This window comes from Microcaecilia unicolor, chromosome 2, assembly GCF_901765095.1.
Source record: "Microcaecilia unicolor chromosome 2, aMicUni1.1, whole genome shotgun sequence".
Lineage (NCBI taxonomy): Eukaryota > Metazoa > Chordata > Amphibia > Gymnophiona > Siphonopidae > Microcaecilia > Microcaecilia unicolor.
In genome coordinates this window covers 533533445-533556633 of record NC_044032.1, presented here as the reverse complement: position 1 = coordinate 533556633, position 23189 = coordinate 533533445, and the positions used below count along the sequence as shown (strand labels likewise).

At 41.4% G+C, this 23189-nt stretch overlaps 1 protein-coding gene across 2 annotated transcripts in view; it reads left to right on the top strand.

The window, feature by feature from the left end:
- The window catches only part of ARAP2 (ArfGAP with RhoGAP domain, ankyrin repeat and PH domain 2), a 508912-nt gene that overhangs the window by 289962 nt on the left and 195761 nt on the right, over window positions 1–23189 (top strand). For both annotated transcript variants that reach the window (XM_030191273.1, XM_030191272.1), the window contains exons 18-20: window positions 6420–6483; window positions 13615–13778; window positions 16447–16659. In XM_030191273.1, coding sequence (XP_030047133.1) covers window positions 6420–6483; window positions 13615–13778; window positions 16447–16659 — 441 coding nt within the window. The remainder of the gene's footprint in view (window positions 1–6419; window positions 6484–13614; window positions 13779–16446; window positions 16660–23189) is intronic.

The window sequence follows — 23189 nt, the reverse complement described above, 5'->3', positions numbered from 1 at the left end:
CTCTCCCCTGCCCTCCCCTTCCTTCATCCATCCATATCCAGCAATTTCCTCTCTCCCCTGCCCCTCCATCCATGTCCAGCTATTATCCTTTCTCCCCTGCCCACCCCTCCTTTCCATTTCCAGCGATTTCTCTTCTCTCCCCTGCTCTCCCCTCCCATCCATGTCCAGCGATTCTCCTCTGCCCTCTCCCCTATCTATGTCCAACAATTCTCCTTTGACCTTCCCACCCTCCCCTCCCATCCATGTCCAGTGGCTTCCCCAGCTCCCCCTTTTCAGTCCCCGAGTTCTAGTTCCCACCTCTCAATCCATGTCCAGCAACACTCCATTCTGCCCAGCCCTCTCCTCCATCCATATCCAGCAAATGCCCTCTCTCCCCTTCCCCCTCCATCCATCCATGTCCAGCAATTCTCACTCCTCTGCCCTCCCCTCCGTGTCCAGCAATTTCTAAACTCTCCCCTGCCCTCCCCGCCATGTCCAGCAATTCTTCTCTGCCCCTGCCCTCCCCTCCATGTCCAGTGATTTTGCTTCTCTCCCCTGCCGTCCCCTCCCATCCATGTCCAGCGATTCTCCTCTGCCCTCTCCCCTATCCACGTTCAACGATTCTCCTTTGACCTCCCCACCCTCCCATCCCATCCATGTCCAGTAACTTCCCCAGCTCCCCATTTTCAGTTCCAACCCAGCCCCACCTGCCCTCCCGCAGCTCCCTGACAGCCCTCCTCTTCATTCCTTCCTGCCCCCCCTCGCGTTTATTTTAGTCGCAGCGACGGCGGTGAAGAAAACTGCACAGCAAGCAGGTTCGCCTCCAGCCATTCCCTTCCCTCACAGTGTCCCGCCCTCACGGAAACAGGAAATATGTCATCATAGGAAGGCAGGGCACTGTCTGTAAGGGAAAGGAAAGGCTAAAGGCGAGCCTGCTTGCTGTGTACTTTTCTTCACTGCTGTCGCTGCGACTGAAATAAAAGGTTTAAATGCGGGCGGGGGGCAGGAAGGAATGAAGAGGAGGGCTGTCAAGGAGCTGAGGGCGGGAAGGAGGTACCAGAGCTATCTGCAGCGCTGTGCTGGCCCTGTGTTTGGGGGGGGGGCAATGCCCTCCCTCGCCCCCTCCAAAACTACGCACATGGACTAATCTATTGTGGTTTGGTTCTAATCAGGTATCTATTCCAATGTCAGTACCTATTAAGGATGGAACATCTCTGAAAGTAAAGATATCTAAAGTATTAGGGGTATTATTTGATGCTTCTCTGAATATGGAACCTCAAGTCAATGCTGTACTTAGGCTTTTTTTTTTTTCTTACTTAAGCAACTGTGGCATGTTCGTTCTTATTTTCCTCAAAATTTAGAATACTCAATCAGTTAACAATTTTATCCCAATTAGATCATTGTAACTCTATGTGGGAATTCCAACAAAACTGATGTGTAGATTATGGTTAATTCAAAATACTGCTGCCAAGTTGATATATAAGTCGTCTAGTTAAGATCATGTTTCTCCATTGTTGATAGAGCTTCACTGGTTGCCTGTTGAGGCTCGAATTATGTTCAAGCTCTGTGGTTTAACTTAAAATTGTACATGGGTTTTCGTCAGAGAGCTTTTTAACATTGATGCATTTTCTGTAATGCTAATAGCTGTTGAAATGCTGATTGCCAACTGCTAGCATTTCCTTCCATGAAAAGAGTGAGCATTAAATCTGTCCTTTAAGTTATCTTTCAGTGAAAGTATGGAACTCTTTGCCTTTAAATATTCAGCTGGTTTCTAGTTTTCTCAATTTTCGAAAGATGCTGAAATTTTATTTCACAAATTCTTTTTGTAAATTTGTACTGTCATACTGTATGTTTATATTTTGGTTTTGGTGCTGTATCTAGTTGTTTGTTACCTACCTTGAACCTGCTTCATCAGGGATATAGTGGGATATAAGTACTGATTATAGAATTGCCCTTCATGTGTGTGAATTAGCCTGCACTGTTACTGCATGAGAGTGATAACTGTTACTGTGATGAAATGACAACATGGTCGCTATTATGCTAACTACATACTGTTTTGAGGGTGGGAACTCAGTAGATTATGGTTGGAGAACCGAAATGGACTGCACTGCATTTAGCACATTGTACATACCACATGCTCCAACTTATTCCACCACTACAGTGCTTGTAAGATAGCATTCTTACTTATATATCCCCTTAGTTGCATACTTCTGGGATTATCACTTTTTAAGGGGTAGGAAAAAGACTCAGTAGAATTGGGTAGCTTCACTTGTATTTAAAAATACTTCAGCTTCCTTTTTTTCCCCCATCATCGGCTCAAAAACCTCCCCTTTATTGATATTTATATAACTCTCAGGAACACGTTTTGGGCATATCTCTTAATATCATAACATTATTCAGTGCATTTTTTTCACGTATTTGTTTTCAATTTTTACTTCAATTTTCCTTAAATATTCCCTTCCAATGCAACTTCCTTCAAATGCAGTCTCTCAACAATACTCCGAAGCTGTCAGCATTTCGTGGATGTTATGCTGCTATGTCAGGAACACAATTAACTGACTGTTATTCACACTGTCAGGAAACAGATTGATTCCTTATTGAATACGTTATTCAAACATTCTACTATACATGTCATACTTTAACTCTCTTGCTGATCTTGAAAACTTGATGCTACTCAAAACAAAATAGCGATTCACAGTTTAAATAAACTGCATGTTAAATATCTATAGGTTCCTCTTAGTATTTCACATTTAACTTTTCCCTCTTCAATCAACAAACATGTTGCCATTCTATATTGCATTTAAACCTTCTGGTTCTGATGATTTTAATTTATATATCCACTGTTTTTCACATCTTGCTAAAATATTTTGGTGACCCCCCTCCTCTTATTCTACTGAGACTTTTTCCATAAAATGTGATAATCCCAGAAGTAAGCAACTAAGGGGATATATTAGTAGGAACACTATCTTACAAGCACTGCAGTGGTGGAATAAGTTGATGTAATTGGTGATTTATATATCCACTGTTTTTCACATCTTGCTAAAATATTTTGGTGACCCCCTCCTCTTATTCTACTGAGACTTTTTCCATAAAATGTGATAATCCCAGAAGTAAGCAACTAAGGGGATATATTAGTAGGAACACTATCTTACAAGCACTGCAGTGGTGGAATAAGTTGATGTAATTGGTGATTTATACCACTGTCCTCTCTGTTTTGACAAAGTGACATGCAGGAGCTCGGGAGGAAACGGGACCGGTATATGGCTGATGTGGTTGTGAAATTAGATACCCCTGACGAAGACTGTGTTTGTCGAAATTCTATCAGCATTCATTTTGAAGAATAAACTTTAGTCATTCTGAACATTTTGACTGGCTTTCCCCACTTCTTTGGTTTGATTTGTGTGACTGTGTGGAATTCATCAGTGCCCTCTGATGTTTTGTTTTGTACCACATATTGTCACATTTGCAGTTAGCACTTACTTCCGGATTCTATATATGGTGCCTGAAAATCCAGTTGGAAACCAAAGCATATTCTGTAACAATGTGCATAGCTTAATTGGTTTACTAGCTAATCAGTGCTGTTAATAGGATGTTAAGTAATTATCAGAACTAATCGGCATGAATTGAGATTTACGTACATAATTCGCTAAGTGTATTCTTTAATGTGGTGCACCAAAATTCTATCACATATTTGAAAAGGGGGCATGTCCAGGGGTGGGGTGTCATAAAACACGCAGCCACCTGCCTGGGGTTACTCTGCAGCCACCTAGAGGGTGTATCCCCAGCACAGCTCAGATCTGCCTGCACCTGCCACTTGTGCCACCCTCCTCCCACAACTGCTTCTCAAATTTGAGAGTCTCCTGCTCTCAAATTATCCCCAGTGATTTCTAGGTTACTGAGGCCACACTCCCAGTGGACCCACAGTTCCCAGAAATCACTCACAGACCCAACACACAAACCACCAAGATTCGTTATCAGTTCAGACAGAGAGGCAATAAACTAAATATTTTTTATTATCTTTAAAAATTGAACAGTGGAACAAAATAGTGTAATTAGCAAACAATAACAGGTAACTGAAATATGGATCAATTATAACACTAACTAAACATTTGCTTACTTCCTAGAAAGTACTTGGGGAGATCAGGGCATATAGCTGTTCACCAGTTATCAAATATAACTGGTTTGTTTACAAGGTTTCAACAGAGAGCTCTCTCTGTCTCTCTCATCTCCTGGGCTGAAACTGGGGGCAAACACCAGCACTCTAAAGGAAATGAGCTCTTGGGCCACTCAGAGGCACAGTCGACTAGTTTTAAAAGTATACTGCTCACAATACTGTACATTCACTAGGGCATTCACTTTTCTATAACAGCTTTAACATCAAACATGTATCACCTGCTGGCCAAACCTGTGCATTTCAGAAATAATTTAGGAAGGAAAATATCCAATACATTTTACAGACGTAAAACACACTGTTTTTTCACATGCGGTATGGGTGTTTCTTTAATTTATGTTCATTATTATGGAATACACCCACTCTGAGGGAGATTCTATATATGGAGCCTAAAAAATTGGCACTGAAATAGGTGCTGACTAAGCATATTTTATAATGGGTGCTTAGATTTAGGCGCCAATTATTGAATATGCTTAGGTGATATTTCAGTTCCTAAATCTACTCACATCCATTTACACCAATGAAAACATGGTGTAAAACCCAGCATGCAGATTTAGGCACACTGGGCCATATTCTATAACTAGGTATGTACATTTCAGAATGCCTATTTCCCTGCCCATAACCATGCCCCTTTTTGCCTGCGTGCGTTAGACGTTTGGCGCACATCATTAAAGAATATGCTTAGCGAGCTGTGCGCCTAAATTCTAATCAGTGCCAATAAGTTCTCATTATTGCTTGTTAAGTGCTGTTATCAGTGCTTATTTGCTTGTTAAGTTACGTGCATTGTTAAAGAATCTGCAACGATTTTGGTGCAGATCTCTAGGCACGCTATATAGAATCCAGGGGTCTGCGCCTAATTTAGGTGTTGGGATTTACACCAAGTAAAATGTGGCCTAAATGGACACAACCAAATTTGGATGTGTGGCAAGCTACTAAGCATATTGTGTATACTGCGTGGAAAGTTAAGCCTATTCTATAAAATTTAGGCATACTTTAGACAATACGCCTAGGCGTAATTTTTTTCCGTGTGGATTTTTCAGGCGCCATGTATATAGAATCTCCCCCTTAATGCAAGAAGAGACTTCAGTGCATCCACATTAATTGCATTCTTAACATGTGGTAAATAAAATTCCAGAGCAATAACTATAGAGACTATGCTGGGCATAGCCCCAACAATTACTACACAGCCTTTGCACTTACCACATCTTCATTTTTACAGTTAAAGCACAATTGGGGGAGGGGATTCTATAAATGATGTTCAAAAATTGGCACCAGAAAAAAATGAGCCCTAAGCACTATTCTGTAACGGGTGCCGATTCCTGCGCCTAAAGTTGAGCACCGGAATTAATGCCAGCTGAAATATGGTGGAAATGCTGGCGCCTAACTGTTGGCATTTCAGCACATACATAGTGCTATTCTATAACACTGTGTGCAACTTTTTGGAATGGCTGTGCCTCTCCGCTGGCCATGCCCCTTTTTGATTTGTACACTAGAGGATTTAGATGCGGGTGTTATAGCATGCAAGAAGAAGCATACGCAAATTCCAATTAATGCCAATTAAGGGGTCCTTTTACTAAGCCACGGTAGTCTGGATGCATGTTTTTGGTACGCGCTGAGTCAATTTTTACCACAGCTGGGAAAAAGAAAGACTTTTTTTAAATGGGGGCACTAAATGGCTGTGCGATAAATTAAAAATAGTACTTGGCTATTTACTGCCTGAGCCCTTACCACCACCCATTGATCTAGTGGTAATGGCTCACGCGCTACATGCGTGGTATTCAGCGTATACCAATGTGGCTGCGCTGCCGATTACCACTGGGAACACCCACCCCCCACCCCCCGGTAGTAGAATATAGAAAACTATTTTACCACGGGAAACAGCACGTGCCAACTTCAAAATTGCCACTGGGTGGGCGCAGATGGTAGTGTTGATTTGGCGCGCTACACATGCAGTAGCCTTACCGTCGCCTTGTAAATGGGCCCGTAAGTGCAGTTATTAAGTCTCATTAACTCATATTTGATAACGTATTTACTAGTTTAGTTACATTCGCATCTTGACACTGGATCTAAATTTTGGCACTAATCTTTTGTCATATATAGGATAAGCACAAAAAATCCTTAGTCAATTATGTTGCTAGTTCTTTATTGCTATATATTTGATTTGAGATGTACTTCTTGTGCTTGCATAAAATGCCTAAAAATAAAAATAAATGATGAAAATGGTTGGAAATCCTTGCAAATATTCATAATATATTTTGTTTTGTTTTAGCTATCAGTACAATGGTTCAAAATGGAGACAAAATTGATGTGCTGCTTTTAGTAGAGAAAGGAAGGTAAAGAAAATCTGTAGATTTCAAAGTTGTTCTTAAAGCATGCTTGAATCTTACTGCTTTTCCATATTGATATCAATTCGTATATAATAGCACTAAAAACAATCATTATTGTTGTAACTAAGCATTTGGTTTTTGCAATTGCTCTGTTAGTTTAGGTCAGACTTGTCGAAGTTCAGTTCTCCAGTCTTGGAAACAGGCCAGATTTTCAGGATATCCCCAATGAATATGCATGACAAAAATTGAATGCCCACTCTATTCACTGTCCCCTGCGTATTGTATAACTACACATATAGATTAAATGTTTTAACAAGCTGTTAAGTGTTAACAGCTCTTAACAAGCAATAACAAGCACTAATTGGCAAAAATTAGAATTTACACACGCATATTGCTAAGCATATTCTGTAATGTACTGTGCGTAAATTCTAACATATGCAGGCAAAAAGGGTCGTGCTTAGGGGCATGGAAATGGATGTTTCACTGGCATTACAAAATCTACCCCTATTGTTATAAAATATGGGCCAGTGCATTTAAATATATGCACAGGGATTTGCACCAGTTTTTCGTTGGCATAAATGGATGCACATAGATTTAGTTGCATGAACTGTGTCAAAGAGTATTCTAAATACCGCGTGTAGATTTACATGTGGTATTTAGAATACGCTAAACACTTGCGCGTAGATTACATGTTATATTTAGAATACGCTTAGGTGTAATTGACTAACGTGCATTAATTTTTGGCACTATATATAGAATTGGGCCCTGTGTGCAGATTTCTCTCATGCATATTCATTAGGGATATGCTGAAAACCTAGTGTACTTATAGCTCTTGAGGATTGATGTTGGACCAGCCTGGTTTGTGTAGATATGTACTTTGCAGTTTCATAAAATGTGAATTCTACTTATTAAAGCATTTTTTTCATTTGAGATATAACAATAATTAGTTTATTTTAGAAGCACTTGCATGTGTAAATAACAGCATTTAAACATATAGATCATTTAGACATGTAAATACCAATTTCAGAAAGCTATTATTTACATGCGTAGAGGATTGGGTGTGTTTTGGGTTGGTCAAAAATGCATGTTTTCACTCTACTGTGAAAATGGCACCAAAAAAATCACCATGGCATGCTAACACTAAGGATTATTTAAATTACTGCAGTGTTAAAATCATGGCAGTAATCTGCTGCTCATTGCCAAATGTCAACTTTCCTGTCAGTGCCTGAGCAGTGATTGACTCAGGCACTTGACAGAAAAGGTTGACATAGAAAACAATACAAGTATGCCATGGCAACATGCCCTAACAAACATCCCCAACCTTACACCTCTTCCCACACCCCTCAGAACTTATCTCTGGTGTCTAGCAGCACCCACCCTTACCCCCATATGACTGACCCTCCCCAACCTGACCCCCTTCCCCTAATATTAAAAAATGCCCTGTTGGTTTTCAGGTGGCCTGATGGCCCCCTACCCCCAAAACACAAAATCCCTGGTAGTCTAGTAGTCTCCTCCCTCCCCTCCCCAGTCCCAAAACAATTTGTTGCAGTCTGGTTGGCCCCCTCCCCCCCTTATATGGTAGACAGACCCCGTCTGGTGCCTCCCATGATGCACCGTGTGGGGCAAGGTGCTGCCATTTTGCAGCTGACAGTACCCATTAGATTGTCCATTAGATTGTAAGCTCCTTTGAGCAGGGACTGTCCTTCTTTGTTAAACTGTACAGCGCTGCGTAACCCTAGTAGCGCTTTAGAAATGTTAAGTAGTAGTAGTAGTACCCAAAAGCAGGAGCAAGTGGGCATTGCTCTTGATTCGTATAAGGTATGTGATCAGGGGCTAGGCTTAGGGTTGTGGCTGGGGGGTTGTGGTGGGGGTCCTGTTATATAACTAAATTCTATTATTCTGTCTCACTGTATTTTCAAATGTAAGCCACACTGAATCCGACTTTGCTTGGGATAATGTGTGATATAAATATTAAAAAAAAAATCCTTTATCCTCCACCTTTCAAGACACTGCCTATCCTGCTGGGTAGTGATGGTACAAGGAAAGCAAGTTTGGTCCAGTGAAGACTAACTCAAAATAACTTGTTCCTTAGCTGGACCCTAGTATTACCATATTCTACCAGCAACAATAATTTTTGACGCTGTTTTAGTGATACTCACTCAACTTTTATTTCTTTACTCCTCCAGCTTTTAAGGCACTGCCTATCCAACTGAAACAGTTTTAGCATTGTTACAGATGGACCAACAATAAAGAACAACAACGTGTATGCAGCATATCATAAGTTTGCATGCTTTGAACTGAATGGCAACGACAGCTGCGCGGAGGGGGGAGGTGGAGATAGATTACCCAAATTGGCTCCCTTGTTAAAGTGGACAAGATAGGCTCACACTCCAGTCAATTAAACCTCCCTGGGCAGCTTTCTCCGTTCTCCAGCCCCCCCCCCCCCCCAGCGTTGCATCTTTCACCTTCTCTTCTGCCCGTCTCTCCTGTCCGCGTGGTCACTTTTTACTTCCCTGAGGCCTTCTCCCTCCTGCACAGCACCGGCGATTCACGGTCAGCCTTGTGTCAGCATCGGGGCCTCTCCTCAGGCGCTTCCCACCTATTCTGTTGCAACTTCCTGTTTTCCACAGAGGTGGGACGTGCCTGAGGAGAGGCCCTGACGCTAGCAGAAGGCTGACTGTGAATCGCCGGCGCGGTGCTGCACAGGAGGGAGAAGGCTTCAAGTAAGTAAAAAGTGACCATGCGGACGGGAGAGACAGGCAGAAGAGACTGGAAAAGATTAAGACTCAGAAAAACATATTTATTGCCACAAGGCGCATAGGCACCATTTTTTCAAAACAGCTGTTTGGGGGAGCGACCGCTCCCCCTGCTCCCCACCTAGCTACGCCACTGGTTCTAGCCAAACTGTATTGAGGTTTCCTGCTTACTCAGCCCTTGCTGCAGGGGCTGACTGTTATAGGGGTACGATGTTGCTGTTGATGCTGGGCTCTGAGTTGCTCCTTTGTGTGCTGAATCAATGCTGGGTCCACCCTCCTGATCAGCCGGTACTGGGGCTGGAGTGCCTCTAGTTTCCTGTGAATGCTAAAGCACCTGCAAGACACAATTTGGTGGAGACAGGGTTCAATTGGTGACCCTTTGTATTGTGACATGTTTTCTTATGTCCTCTCAGACAGCCTGTGACATTTGAGAGGAGTCAGATTTGGGGATTTGGTAGGGACTATGCAGTCCCTGCATGGCCAGAGGTGTTGCCTGACATTAAGTGGCCAGGGGAGTAGAGAGTGGTTTGGGGACACTTTTTTGTAATATTTGCACTTGGTGGTGATGGCCAGTCAAGTATGGCAGATGGGACTTAGAGTTACAGGATCTGCATTAGTGAGCTGATGGCACTGTTCATATATGTATGTAGGTGTGAAGCAGCAGCCTTCAGTATAAGTGGGGGAGTGTCAAAGATGCGCAGCCGCTTTTTTCAACCTTGAATGCTGGGGGGGGCATGGGGGCATGTTACCGTCTTTTCAACATTTCTGGGGTCTGATGGCCATCCCATCAACTCAGTGCATGTGATCCTATCAAGGTGTGGTGCTTGCACATGGCTGAGGCTGGGTTCCTAGCAGCACTGCAGAAAACTCACCATGACTGGGTCCTCCTAATGAGTCTCCAGGCCCTCATGGAGACATTATGGGGTAGCAGGTGGTGATGCCTCTTCATAATTTCCCTGAGGCACAAGAGGACTCCTCAGTAGAAAACAGTTGTCTCTTTCCTGAGGGACATCTAGAGCCTGAATGGAAAACACCCTTCCATGTGTAGCACCATATGTAGACATGGTACACATTTAGGGGGTGTCCTGATGTTGACAGATGACATTTTTTTTAACACGGGGCCACTTCCACATGTAGACGTTTCCTGAAGGTTATTTTCCATTGGCAGACATGACTATCTGATGATGTCTATGTCAGTCTGTGTTTAGTCTTAATTGTGAATCGTTTGTGGGCTTTTTTATGAAAATTGAATGACGTCTTTTTTGTTGATCTGTTATACTTGTTTTTTCCTGAATGTTTCGAGATTGGCATTTATTTTTTGACTTGGTTTTCATATCAGAAATGTCCCTCTCTGTCTCGCACTGAAGGTTTTTTTTTTTAATTCCCCCCACTTGAAAAACAGCAAAGATCTCTGGCATAAGAGTTGAAGAACAGAAGTGGGATCATTCAACTATGGTATTTATAAGCTTCTTATGTTGGTGAGGAGGAGGATAATTACTAATGTGTTTTAAAGGAATAATGCATATTGTGCATATTTATCACCTAACATGCATTAAATGGCAAAATTGTGTATTACTTTACCATAATTTATGTTAATTTGCTGTATCACATGTTAGTAAATAATGAGATGCTAAGAAAGCTCCTCTTCAGGACTGATCTTAGGCAGGGGCAAGAGGGGTGGCCACACAGGGCCTCACGCTCTCTGGGGCCCTGCGTGGCCCTGGTATGATGGCATGAACATGTGTCTTAGTCTCACCTTGGATCAGAGAACCCCCCCCCCCCCGCCCTGCACCGCCACAGTGCCCCTTCAGTCTCGACTTTACCTTGTTGCTCCACGGCAAACAACCAGTCTGAGTCACTCCCAGCCTCAGCCAATCAGGAGCACCCTTTTTGGCTCCAGTCAGGCTCCCTGACCAATCAGAGCTGCACTTCTATAGCTCAACCTCGTGAAGAAAGTAAAAAGAGAAGTGCAGCTGTGATTGTGAATGCGATCTGGTCATAGCGCCCAGCTGCTCTCGGGCTGATGTCTTCCTTTAACAGAGATGTGAACACAATCCGGTTGGGGTTGGCTCTCAGCCCAGCTGCTCTTGGGCCACTTTCATATCCAGGAAAGCAGGAACGCCAGAACACTCTGGTCATTGGTAAGCAGACAGATCCATCCCCAAGATTAGATGTATTTGTATCCAGCCATTTTCATATCCGCTAGCACAACTTCATCCATTTGAAGTGGAATATCATAAAGTGGGTTAAAAAAAAAACACTCCTCCCTACAAGAAAGCATGCTGAAGAGAAAATGAACTCTCTAGATCCTTGCAGCTCCCCTGTGATTGAAGAGAGCTTTCTTTTCACCTCTCTATTAATGCGCATGAATTTGGTTTCAGGCTTCTTGAGAAACAACTGTTCAGCAATATTCCAACTGAGAACTGTTGTCAAATAACCAAGAAGAAAGGGAAGGAGCTCATTCACAGAATGTTGATGCTGCCAGTGAATGGTCTATTTATTAAGGCACCATGTTCATTACTACTGAATAGTCTCTTTCCATACATAATAGGATCCACTGTAATTAATGCCTGCCACTAACACACTTTACACGTTATTACATAGCCTGGGATTCTGCCAGGTACTGGGCTAGATGGACCATCAGTCTGTCCCAGTATGGCTATTCTTATGTAAGTCTGTTTCTAATTTATTCACACTTATAATTCAGATTTGCAGCCATTCTCAAATTAGAAGCAGCACAAACTCATTTGTAACCTGAACTGAGCTTCATATCCTGATTATCTGTTCTAGCAAAGAGAAGAACATGGAAAGCTTGACTTCTGCTTCTTAAAGAAGCAGAAGTCAAACTGCCTAAGGTTTTTGGCCTCCAGTCCATTGCATCACCAACCCTGAACTGTACCTGCAAGTCTGTGGTGAGATGTGTGCATCTGCAGCAGAGGAGTGAACATTAGCTAGATGTCTCTCAAAACACACATAGGTTCTCCTAATATGTTCTGCAGGAAGTGCAGGGGCAGATAGGTCTAATGTGATTTGCAAGCACACTTGTCCAGATACTGCTTTACATGATAGGTAAGCTCTCCCTGTCATTTCTACACTAGGTTTCCTATGATAGTGTTGTGCTTATTTGAATCAGTTTTTCTATGCAAGTTTTGCTTGATTTTTCTTTATTTGAAATTTCATAGCTAAAAAAGAAATTTAAAACATTTTGTCAACAGGGTGTGGGGCTATGCAAGGGGCCAGGGGGCCCACCGAATTGGTCTGCACAGGGCCCTGCAATTGCTAAGACAGGCCCTGCCCTTCATTATTATGTAAATCAAATAATGCAGTTTGTGTTTAACTTCATAAACTACACTATTGTGGAACAATAAAACCATCTTTGAGCTGGCATTCTTTTTCCTCCTGAGATCATCAGGCCACATAGCATGATACTCTTAGGTACCATCTTAAAGGGATATGAGGTTAAAACTAATATGTGGACCCTCCCCCCCCCCCCCCCCCCCCCCCCCACATTCTACTGCCAGGGGTCAAGCTGTCAATTAGGGCTGTTGCCATTTATTACTTGAGTGGGGTGTCATATGTAGCTTTTTTTTGTTTGTTTGTTTTTGTTTTTTAATGAAAGACTTTGTAAAATACAGCATTTCATCTTATATGTGGCTTGGGCAGATTTGATAGAGTTTCCCCATATTATGAAAAGCTCCATTGATTGCCATTGGAGGCCAGTAAGCTTTGTTTTTTTGTTCGTAAGATTCCGAGGGCAATGGAGCCATGTTATATATCTTTAATGATCAATATTATGACTTCTAAGTATAACACCCCTAATAATTTAAACCGCTCTGTTCCATCATATAGAGGTTTATGTTCAAAGAAATATTTACAGCTTTATTTTCATATCAAGCCTCGCAGATTTAGAACTCTTTACCAATTTTGATGAAATCTCAATCACGTTACTTGTTTTTTTTCATAAACTTCTAAAAACAGAGTTATTTAGAAGATTTGTGTAATATCATTAAACATTGATGTGATACTGTAATTTATGTTAACTTTGTTCTATTTTACAAATGTGAGCTCCCAGTCCTATTGATTGGTTAACGTTGAATTGTGATCCTCTCCGAACCTACAATAGTTGTTGAGGGGACTATATTATAATATTAACATTGTTATAAGCATAGACATTTGCCCTGATAAGTGGTAGCTTCAGGTCCAATGGAAGGACTGATTCTCCCTCCTTGTTTTTTTTCAATATATGTGTATGTTTGGTATATTGTTTTTATTGTATTCAGTACTGAACCACTGGTTTTCAGTTGTGGAAGTGATTAATAAACATGCTTGAAAATTAAATAAAAATACATCCTAATATTTCAAATATTTGTAAACTTTGCAGAACATTGTACCTCCATGGCCACACAACATCAGATTTCCTAGCCTGGTCCACTGCAATTGAAAAAGCAGCAGGTACAACTGGTAATGCTCTACAGGATCAACAACTTGGCAAAAATGATGTCCCTATTATAGTAAATAGCTGCGTAGCATTTATTACACAGTATGGTGAGTATAATATTTTCCATATTTAACATACTAATTTGTTTTGCACATGTTACTAGAGTATGATAAGTTTTCCCTGAAAGTGGAACGCAATGTATGGCTTCTTTAAGATGCAGCCGGCCGGTGTGTGATCTCAGATTGGTAGTTGCTATGGCGAACAGAAGACACAGAGCAGAGTGGTAGCAGTAGGTTCGGCTGTGGGTGAAGGGATTTAGCTGTGAGAAATTCCACACCAAATTTTTCAATACTTCAAACATTTCATAGGGTTCTATCTTTCTTTGGCATAAGAATAATAAACTTGTATTGACTTTCAGAGGTACATTTTGACTCCTGATGTAGGCCATTAGGCTGAAACACGGCCTGTGTTGGGTCCTTTATTATTTTAATAAAGATTTGTTTTTATTGCACGCTTTACTATGTGGTGTTATGACTGCTCTCTGCTGTTTGGTTTTCTTGGACTGTTTTTTGGAGGTTTGGTCTTCCTTTAGATTTTGCACTTAGATATATAGGAGGATGGGGAAGTACATGGCAAAATCATGAGCGGTACTGTAATGATGGGCAAAAAGGATCCTTCGGGATAAACTCAGTATGTTTCTAGATATTTAAACTAGAGGGTGGAGGTAACAAAAGAAAACAAAGGAATTCAGAAAGCCATCCTCAGAAAAAAAAAGTGATTGCAGAGAGAAAGGTCAAGTAAATAAAAAAAAAATTCCTAACTCAATTAGCACATGGAAAGCAATGAGCACAAATGCTCGTAGTTTAAATAGAAAGGTTCAAGATCTGCATACACTGATGTTTGAGGAAAACGTGGATATTGTTGCTGTTACAGAGACATGGTTCAATGATTCCCATTCATGGGATGTGACCACACTGGGTATAATCTTTTGAGAAAGGATAGGGAGGGCCGAAGAGGTGGAGGAGTGGCGTTGTATGTGAAAAAAATATCAGATGGAACCTGTGTCCACACAGGTGTTATCTACTGACCTCCGGCACAAATGGAGAAGCTGAACCAAGACCTGGTAGAAGATATTCATAAGCTTGGTATGAAAGGGGAGGTATTATTGTTGGGAGATTTCAACTTCCCTGATGTAGATTGAAACGTCTCATCAGCAGAATCGGCAATAAGTAGAGAGATCGTGGATGCCTGTCAAAGTGCCTTCCTCAGACAACTGGTGACTGAACCCACAAAGGAAGGGCTGAATTTGGATCTAGCGCTCACAAATGGAGGAACTGTTTCCAATTTCCATGTGGGTGCCCACCTAGGTAATAGTGATCATCACATGATATGGTTTGATGGAAGAGTAAAAGCAGAGTGCGGACACACAAAACTCAAAGTACTGGATTTCAAACGTACTGATTTTGGTAAAATGGGGGAATACTTGAAGAAGGAGCTGACAGCAAGGGTAGGAATTGGAGAAGTGGAAGCACAGTGGTCCAAGCGGAAAACTGCTATAAATATGTTAACTGATCTTTATGCAAAAAAAGTAAATAAGAACAAGAGAAACAGGAAGCCTATATGTTTCTCCAAACCAGTGGCTGAAAAAATAAGGGCAAAAGAGGCTTAATTCAAAAAATACAGAAGAATGCAATGAGACGATCACGGAAAAGATTACCAGATTTAGCCATTTTTTCTTCTGCCTGTGCTTTCACTAACCTTATTTCCCTCTTCGCTTCTTTGAGTTTATTCTGGTAATCTTTTCCGTGATCCTCTTGTTGCATTCTTCTGTATTTCTTGAATGAAGCCTCTTTCGCCCTTAATATTTAGCCACTTGTTTGGAGAACCAAATAGGCTTCTTGTTTCTCTTGTTTTTTGTTTACTTTCCTTGTATAAAGATCTGTTGCCATATTTATAACAGCCTTCAATTTGGACCACTGCTCTTCCACTTGTCCAATCTCTACCCCTGCCGTCAGCTTCTTCTTCATGTATTCCCCCATTTTACCAAAATCAGCATGTCTGAAATCCAGTACTTTGAGTTTTGTCCGTCTGTACTTCACTTTCGCTCTTGTATCGTGTGATGATCACTATTGCCTAGGTGGGCAACCTGCCTGGATGTTAGAAACACTAGATCAGATTGTGTAGATTTACTTACCTTCTGCTAATAGCCATGGTGCCAGTTACAGTTATTGTATAGTAAAGTTTTTATGCATGCTAGTTGTATGGGAACATGTTGGGAATACCCCCTAAAGTCAGATCACAGGCTTTGCACTTACTGCATGGTATTTTAGTCACTCACTGAGTGGAAAGTGCAAACCTTTACTTCACCTTTGTAAAAGGGCTCCTAAATTAACAATTTGTGCAGTTCTACTTTTTTGTGACCAGTTGACTGATAATTAAAAAAATAACTTAACTTGAAAATAACTAGATATCAGAGTAGGCAATAAAAATAAATGCAGACTTTATTGTGAAGATTTTTCTGTTTCATTACTTTCTTTTTCACTGTTAAAAAATCTCTCTCTCTGGTCATATGAGCAGTCAGCAAATGTAAGGTGTTAGGTTATCTCCGTCAGGATGATAATGAGGTTCATATGATTTATCATTTGTCATTTTTTTTCTGGATCATAAAGCTATTTGTATGGACAGGGGAGAAGTCCATCACTTGATAATATAAAATACAATATTGACATGATTGTCAGATTATATGACTGAGCAAAATTGTTTTCGTGATCTCAGGTCTAGGGTGCAAATTCATCTACCTGACAAGTGGAAGCCCTTCCATGGTGAATGAACTACTAGACAATTTCAAAAAAGACGCAAGAAGTGTTAAACTGAGAACTGGGAAGCATCAGTTGGAAGATGTGACTGATGTGCTGAAATGTTATCTATCCAGCATAGATGATGCACTCCTCACAAAAGAACTTTATCCATATTGGATTTCAGCACTAGGTAAGATTAGCATATTACGTATCCAAATATTTAACAAAGGAGGCTTATGCAATATACTCCATCTGTGTGTGTGTCTGTGTTTGTATCTGCTCTCCACTAATAACTTTCTCATTGAACATTTTATCTACACCAACATTTCATGGCAAGTGATAGGTGAGATGAGGATGTGAAGGGGGTATGTTTTTTTTTTCATTCCACGTTTTCACAAAAGCATGTGTGCAGTTGTCATTCTGTAGTAAGTTTTCAGACTTGAATCCAGGTAATATCAATTTTTTTATATCAGGAGGTCCATAACGATCATGCAGTGAATTTACTTATTCCATTTATATGAACTATATTATTTTTGTTTTCCAACTGATCCAAACTGAAGTTTCAGAACATGCAGGGGAGATATGAGAATTTTGAGGGAGTATATTTTATATTAATTTATTCAATAATTACACATATGCAGTTGCCAGTCCTTGATATTATTTTGGTTTTACATCCAATCTGAGTGAAATTTTAAGAATATTTATCTGGTTATCTTATATTCCTAGACGGTGTACAATATGCCGGGAGGTCAACAAGTATGACAAATGTGCTTGGTTTGAAATAAAGATTAGAGTGGTAAAGTGCTTACCAAGCATTGTGGCCATTTTAGAACTTGACTAGCAGTAGACACGACGCCATTATTGTTCTTTAGGATTGCCTTTATAGAATGTTTCTCTTTTCTCTCTTTTGTTTCAGATTTTGATGCATTTTTTTACAATTAAATTCATGTCTGTAAGACATGTTCCAAAACCCTATGCTGTATAGTTAATGCATGCTACAAAGGAATCAGCTAATTTCAATAGGAAGTTTTTTTTTTTTTTTTTTTTTTTTTTTTTGGGGGGGGGGGGGGGGGGTTCTGTTAAAATATAAACTTATATAGTGGGCCTAATATTCAAAAGAAGTTATACATTTGGCATCAGATTAAAAATGTCTCAAGCCATTGAAGAAAAATTGAGAATCAGAGGCTATACAATTCTCAAGAGAAACATGATGCAAGGCCAAAATTCAGAAATCCCTTATGGCAATAGGCTGACTGAAGATCACAGGAGCTAATATGGATCCAGACAGTCTACCTATAAACAAACTGCCTTTGATTTTGCTGGGTTCACTGTCAATCTATCATGGAAGACCCTAATCTACAACTACCTCCATCCATGCATTAAAAGATCCAAAATCAGAAGATATTCGGTCAGTACAGCCATCTAGTTGAATATCATCAGCATAAATAAATTCACTAAAATCCAGAGTCTGAATTGTGGCATCTAAGGAGCAAAGAAACACACTGAAAAGTATTGGAGTGCTACCTCACAAATCATAATGGAGAAGATACCACTGGACATCACCTAAAATGATCTGGCAGACAGATAGGATGTGAAGCAGTCCATGGGATGGCCACCAGTGCCAACATATGATAACGGAGAAATGATGTGTCCTTTCCTATTGGATTTTTGGAGTTCCTGATTTATGTTTTTAGTACATAGTAAACCTCTTAGACTGATGCGCTGAATTTTGCAGTATATCAACTCTGATTGTGGTGGAGATGAAAACGGTAACGGAATTCAAAAATGCGTGGGATAAACATAAAGGAATCCTGTTCAGAAGGAATGGATCCTCAGAAGCTTAGTGGAGATTGGGTGGCAGCACTGGTGGTTGGGAGGCAGGGCAACTACTGGGCAGACTTCTACGTTCTATGCCCCGAAAATGGCAAGGATAAATCAAGGTCAGGTATACATGTAAAGTAGTGAAACAAAAAAGTGAGGAGAATAAGTGAGGATACCAAGAAAAATGTTTATTCACATAAAAAATGACCCGACACGGCCGTGTTTCGGCCAAAAGGCCTGCCTCAGGGGTCCTTATAACCTAAACAAAACAATAAAACAAATAGAACAAAATATTAGGAAATAATTAAAAACAATTTAAAAATAATGATACCAATAAATGTATATATGAAAATCAATAAGTAAAATTACATCACAAGTAAATATGAAATTATTAACAACGAATCTAAAAACATGACTTAAAATATAAACCATATAGTAAAATTATGTATATTGACAGGTGTGGATTATCAAGCCACATAGATAATACAATGGCTGATACATTAATCTATATAGGCAGCCAGACATAATCATTTTATTCAAATTAATACCAGAGAATGATTGAAAATATCCATATTAATAAATATCAGGATATGCTTACATCTATAGTTACCATATATCAAAATGTGAACAATGAAAGTGTGAACAATAAAAATGAAAATAAAAATGAAATATTAAATGATCCATATCAATAAACCTTATCGATGTGTGTACTAATCACTGAAACTATAATGCCATATATTGCTAATGGCCACATGATTATAGTGACTGAACCATACACTAATAAAATTGTACATGACTATTTATATATAAATAAATAAGGTTACCTCAGGTAATTTGAGGTGAACCGTGCACTCTGAAAAATGGTGTCGGTGAAACCTCTTGGGTCTATATAGATGTTGTAGGATAAAACATGAAAAAGTTAAAAATTGGACCGATGTATAGGTGGAATATCCAAAAAATTTTTGTCTAAATGTTTGTTTGATGATGATATGACATAAGGATGGTCCATCTATATTAATACGATGTAAAACTAAACAATAAATGTTTACAATTGGACAATTGAAAAATAACTACTACCGTCTCTAAAACTGTAAACGGGATGTTTTAAGAAATATATGTATGTATAAAATCCTATTTAAGGAAATAAAAACACTATGTAAAGGTATGTTTGTGTCAGACATTGTGTAAAAAATATATATATTATATGAAGGGTAAACAAAAAAATGGAATCGAAGCTAGCTTACCTCCTCTCTTCTAGACAAATTTTTAGATATTTAAAACAGAAACTAGCCTGTTGTACTGCAAAACAATAGAGAAAATAGAAAGAATTGAATGAGAAAAAATGAAATGAAACTGCCGGTGAATTAGTTAGGGATAAAGTGCATCCATAAAAATGAAAATAATAATAATGAAAGGATTTTATTCTTGCTTGTCTATTGTTAAATTTCCACAAAACTATGATAAACCTATGATATAAATGTCAATATACATAATTTTACTATATGGTTTATATTTTAAGTCATGTTTTTAGATTCGTTGTTAATAATTTCATATTTACTTGTGATGTAATTTTACTTATTGATTTTCATATATACATTTATTGGTATCATGATTTTTAAATTGTTTTTAATTATTTCCTAATATTTTGTTCTATTTGTTTTATTGTTTTGTTTAGGTTATAGGGACCCCTGAGGCAGGCCTTTTGGCCGAAACACGGCCGTGTCGGGTCATTTTTTATGTGAATAAACATTTTTCTTGGTATCCTCACTTATTCTCCTCACTTTTTTGTTTCATATCTCACGTTCCGTGAGGGATTTCACCTCCTTTTTGTTTTTTCCATACATGTAAAGTAGCACATATGAGTTTATCTTGTTGGGCAGACTGGATGGACTGTACAGGTCTTTTTCTGCCATCATCTACTTTGTTATTATGTTTTTAAACAATAAGGGCCCCTTTTACCACGCTGCATCAAAAGGGGGCCTGTGCTGGTGTCTGTGTGTGTTTTTCACGCACGCTGAGGCCCCCTTTTACCGCAGCGGGTAAAAGGGAAGTCTCTCTTTCCTGCAGGAAATGGCCATGCGACAAGAAAAGTACTTGCCATTGAAGTGGCGGTAAGAGCTCCTGCAGTAACCTGGTGGTAACCGGGCAGCGCGCAGCACTGCCCAATTACCGCCAGGTACACTCTGGTGCTACAAAAATAAATATATATTTTGTAGCTTCTGGCATGCTAGGGGTGAGAAGAACCGCTGGGCTGCTGTGGTACCCCGGTGGTACTTCCTGTTTAGCAAGCAGTAAGCCCGCGTTGGGCTTACCGTTAGTAAAAGGGGCCCTAAATGAGGAGATGATAATTGACCAGATTGAAAGTGAAAGAAAGATCCAGTGACGCCAAAGTAAATGAATGGACACCAAAGTAAATGAGTTGCTTGCATCCAAAGAACAATGAACTTGATTAAGAAGAGTGACAAAAGCCAACTGTGCAGTAACCAGGATGAAATCTGCTCTGTTTGAGACAAAATACATTGGAGTTTTTTTTAGATAAATCATAAAACTGACTAAAGACCACCTTCTCTACAACCTTAGAGGTGGAAGAAAGATTGGAAACAGGGACTTCCGGTGGAGCCGCGATCCAAGATGGCCGCCGAGGAGTGAGCTCCACGAGACCCCTGGCGAAGCTCCCGGGATTACGGCCGCTGAACCCCCCCAAAATAAGAGTCAAGATCGGGGCGCAGTAGGGGAACGAAGGGGGAGCGGCGAATCAGCGGCAAGCAGCATTGGGTGAACCGGGGAGCCCTCCTGCAGACTAGCCGATCCCGGGCAAGATGGCGGCCGGAACGGGAGAGTGGCAGTGACGGAGGTAATAGAGCGGTAGCAGTGACGAACCGCGATCTCCCTCCCCACCTGAGCGGGTAGCCTGCAGCGGAAACACTAGCTGGAGAGAGTGCCGAGGAGTGGAGATTGGTGGGACCGGAGTGGATTGAGGCTTGTGCTGCAGCTCTTCTTCCCCTCTCCCCCTGGCTTGTGGAGTTTATGCAGGGTGAGACACGAACAATTGATGGAGTGGGAGAGGTGAAGCCAGTAGAGAAGAGGAGGGGAGCGCCCTAGTGAGGAGAAAAGCACCCCGGGACCAATTGAACCAAAGAGGCAGTAGCTTCAGGAGAGACTGGCCGGCTAGCAGCCTGAGGAGCCCAGCAGCCATAACAGCAGAGGGGCCCTCGGCAGGGAGTGGCTCGGCCTGAGAGCCCACAGCATTGGGCCTGGTTTGGGCACGGGGCAGAATACACTGCCGGCAGGGCAGCTGCGGGACATCAGAGCAAGAAAAGCAGCTACATCAGAGATATTTCTGAAACAGCGGCCCAAGATGCCACCGAGAAAAAGCCTTGAAAAATTCAGATATACGACAGACCCTGCTGGTAAGGGGAAATCAGAGACAGCAGGTAATGGCCAAGGAGTGGAAAAGCTGAGTGACATCCCATCGGACTCCGAAGAGGAGCCTCACAGAGTAGAGGGGGAAAATCTTGAAGAGATTTCGAAAGCTGAGGTGGTGGGCTGGTTTAAAGAACTGAAGTCGGAGTTGGCGGGTTACCAAACAAAATACGCTCAGGGATATGCGGGCGGAGATCCAAGACTTGGGAACACGAGTGGAGGAGGTGGAGGAACAACTTGAACGTGTGCAAGCGGAAGTAAAAAAAGATGGAGAAGCATTTAGATACAGCGGAGATCCAACAACTAAAAGACCAGGTGGAAGATCTGGAAAATAGATCCCGCCGCAACAACCTGAGGTTTAAAGGAATCCCAGAGCTGGACATTTTTACTGACTCGGAGGCAGTGATAAAGGAACCGTGCCAGTTTGTCCTGAATCCAGAGGAGGAGGGTGTGCAGCAGGTGATCCGCTTACAAAGAGCGCACCGAAGTACGAGACCACAGCGAGATCTGGCCCCTTAGAGATATTATCGCCTGCTTTTTAGACTTTCCCACCAAAGAGCGGATTTTGGCTAAAGCCAGACAGCAGAAGGTGATAACATGGAAAACTTACAAGATAGGAGTATATCAAGACCTGGCTGGTGTAACACTGCAAAAAAGAAGGACAATGCAAGAAGTGACAGGGTTCATGCGAAACAAAGGGATCCGGTACAGATGCCTGTTCCCTTTTGCAGTGTGGCTTACAGTGAAGGGAAAGTCGAAGAAAGTGAAAACGCCGGAGGAAGCTTGGGCAGCGCTTAGAGCACTGGGATGCGAGGGAGTTCCAGCCCAAGAGCAGCAGACACAAAGGGCAGAGGATCCAAGATCGGACTCGGCATGGCAGGTGGCAGTGAGACGAGGAAAGAAGGGCAGAACTGCTTCCTGAAGCCTAAGAGTGACAGTATTTGGATGAGTATAAAAGACATGTTCAGGAAATTGACTGCTCCCATGCTGAAGGGAAAGCTGATCTGGGGAGGGGGTGGTGGGCGGCTGGGGGACATGGGAAGCTGAGGGATAAGAGGAGTAAGATAGGGGGGATGGGGACCTGTGTCAAAGTTGCTTAATGATGCCAATAAAGAGTATGAGGGATGAAGGGGCTGGAAGGATAATAAAGTGAGGTAAGGGCGGTGGGGAGGATCCCAAATGGTATCAACTTGGGTAAAGGAGGAGGGGAGAGGAAGGAACTGGGGGCCTGGGGGGGCCCGCGGAGCTTCCTTTTTGCCTGACAGCAGTAGGCATGTCGGGTAGGGGAGGGATACAGGGAAGGGGGAGAGGGAGGGAGGGAAGGGGGGATCTGGGGGAGGGGGGTGATTTGAAGGTGGGTTCCTGGAATGTGAATGGTCTCAATAACCCCGGAAAGAGAGCGAGGATACTGAAAGAGATCAATAGGGTGCGATGTGATGTGTTGTTCTTGCAAGAAACACATTTGAGACCCAGATA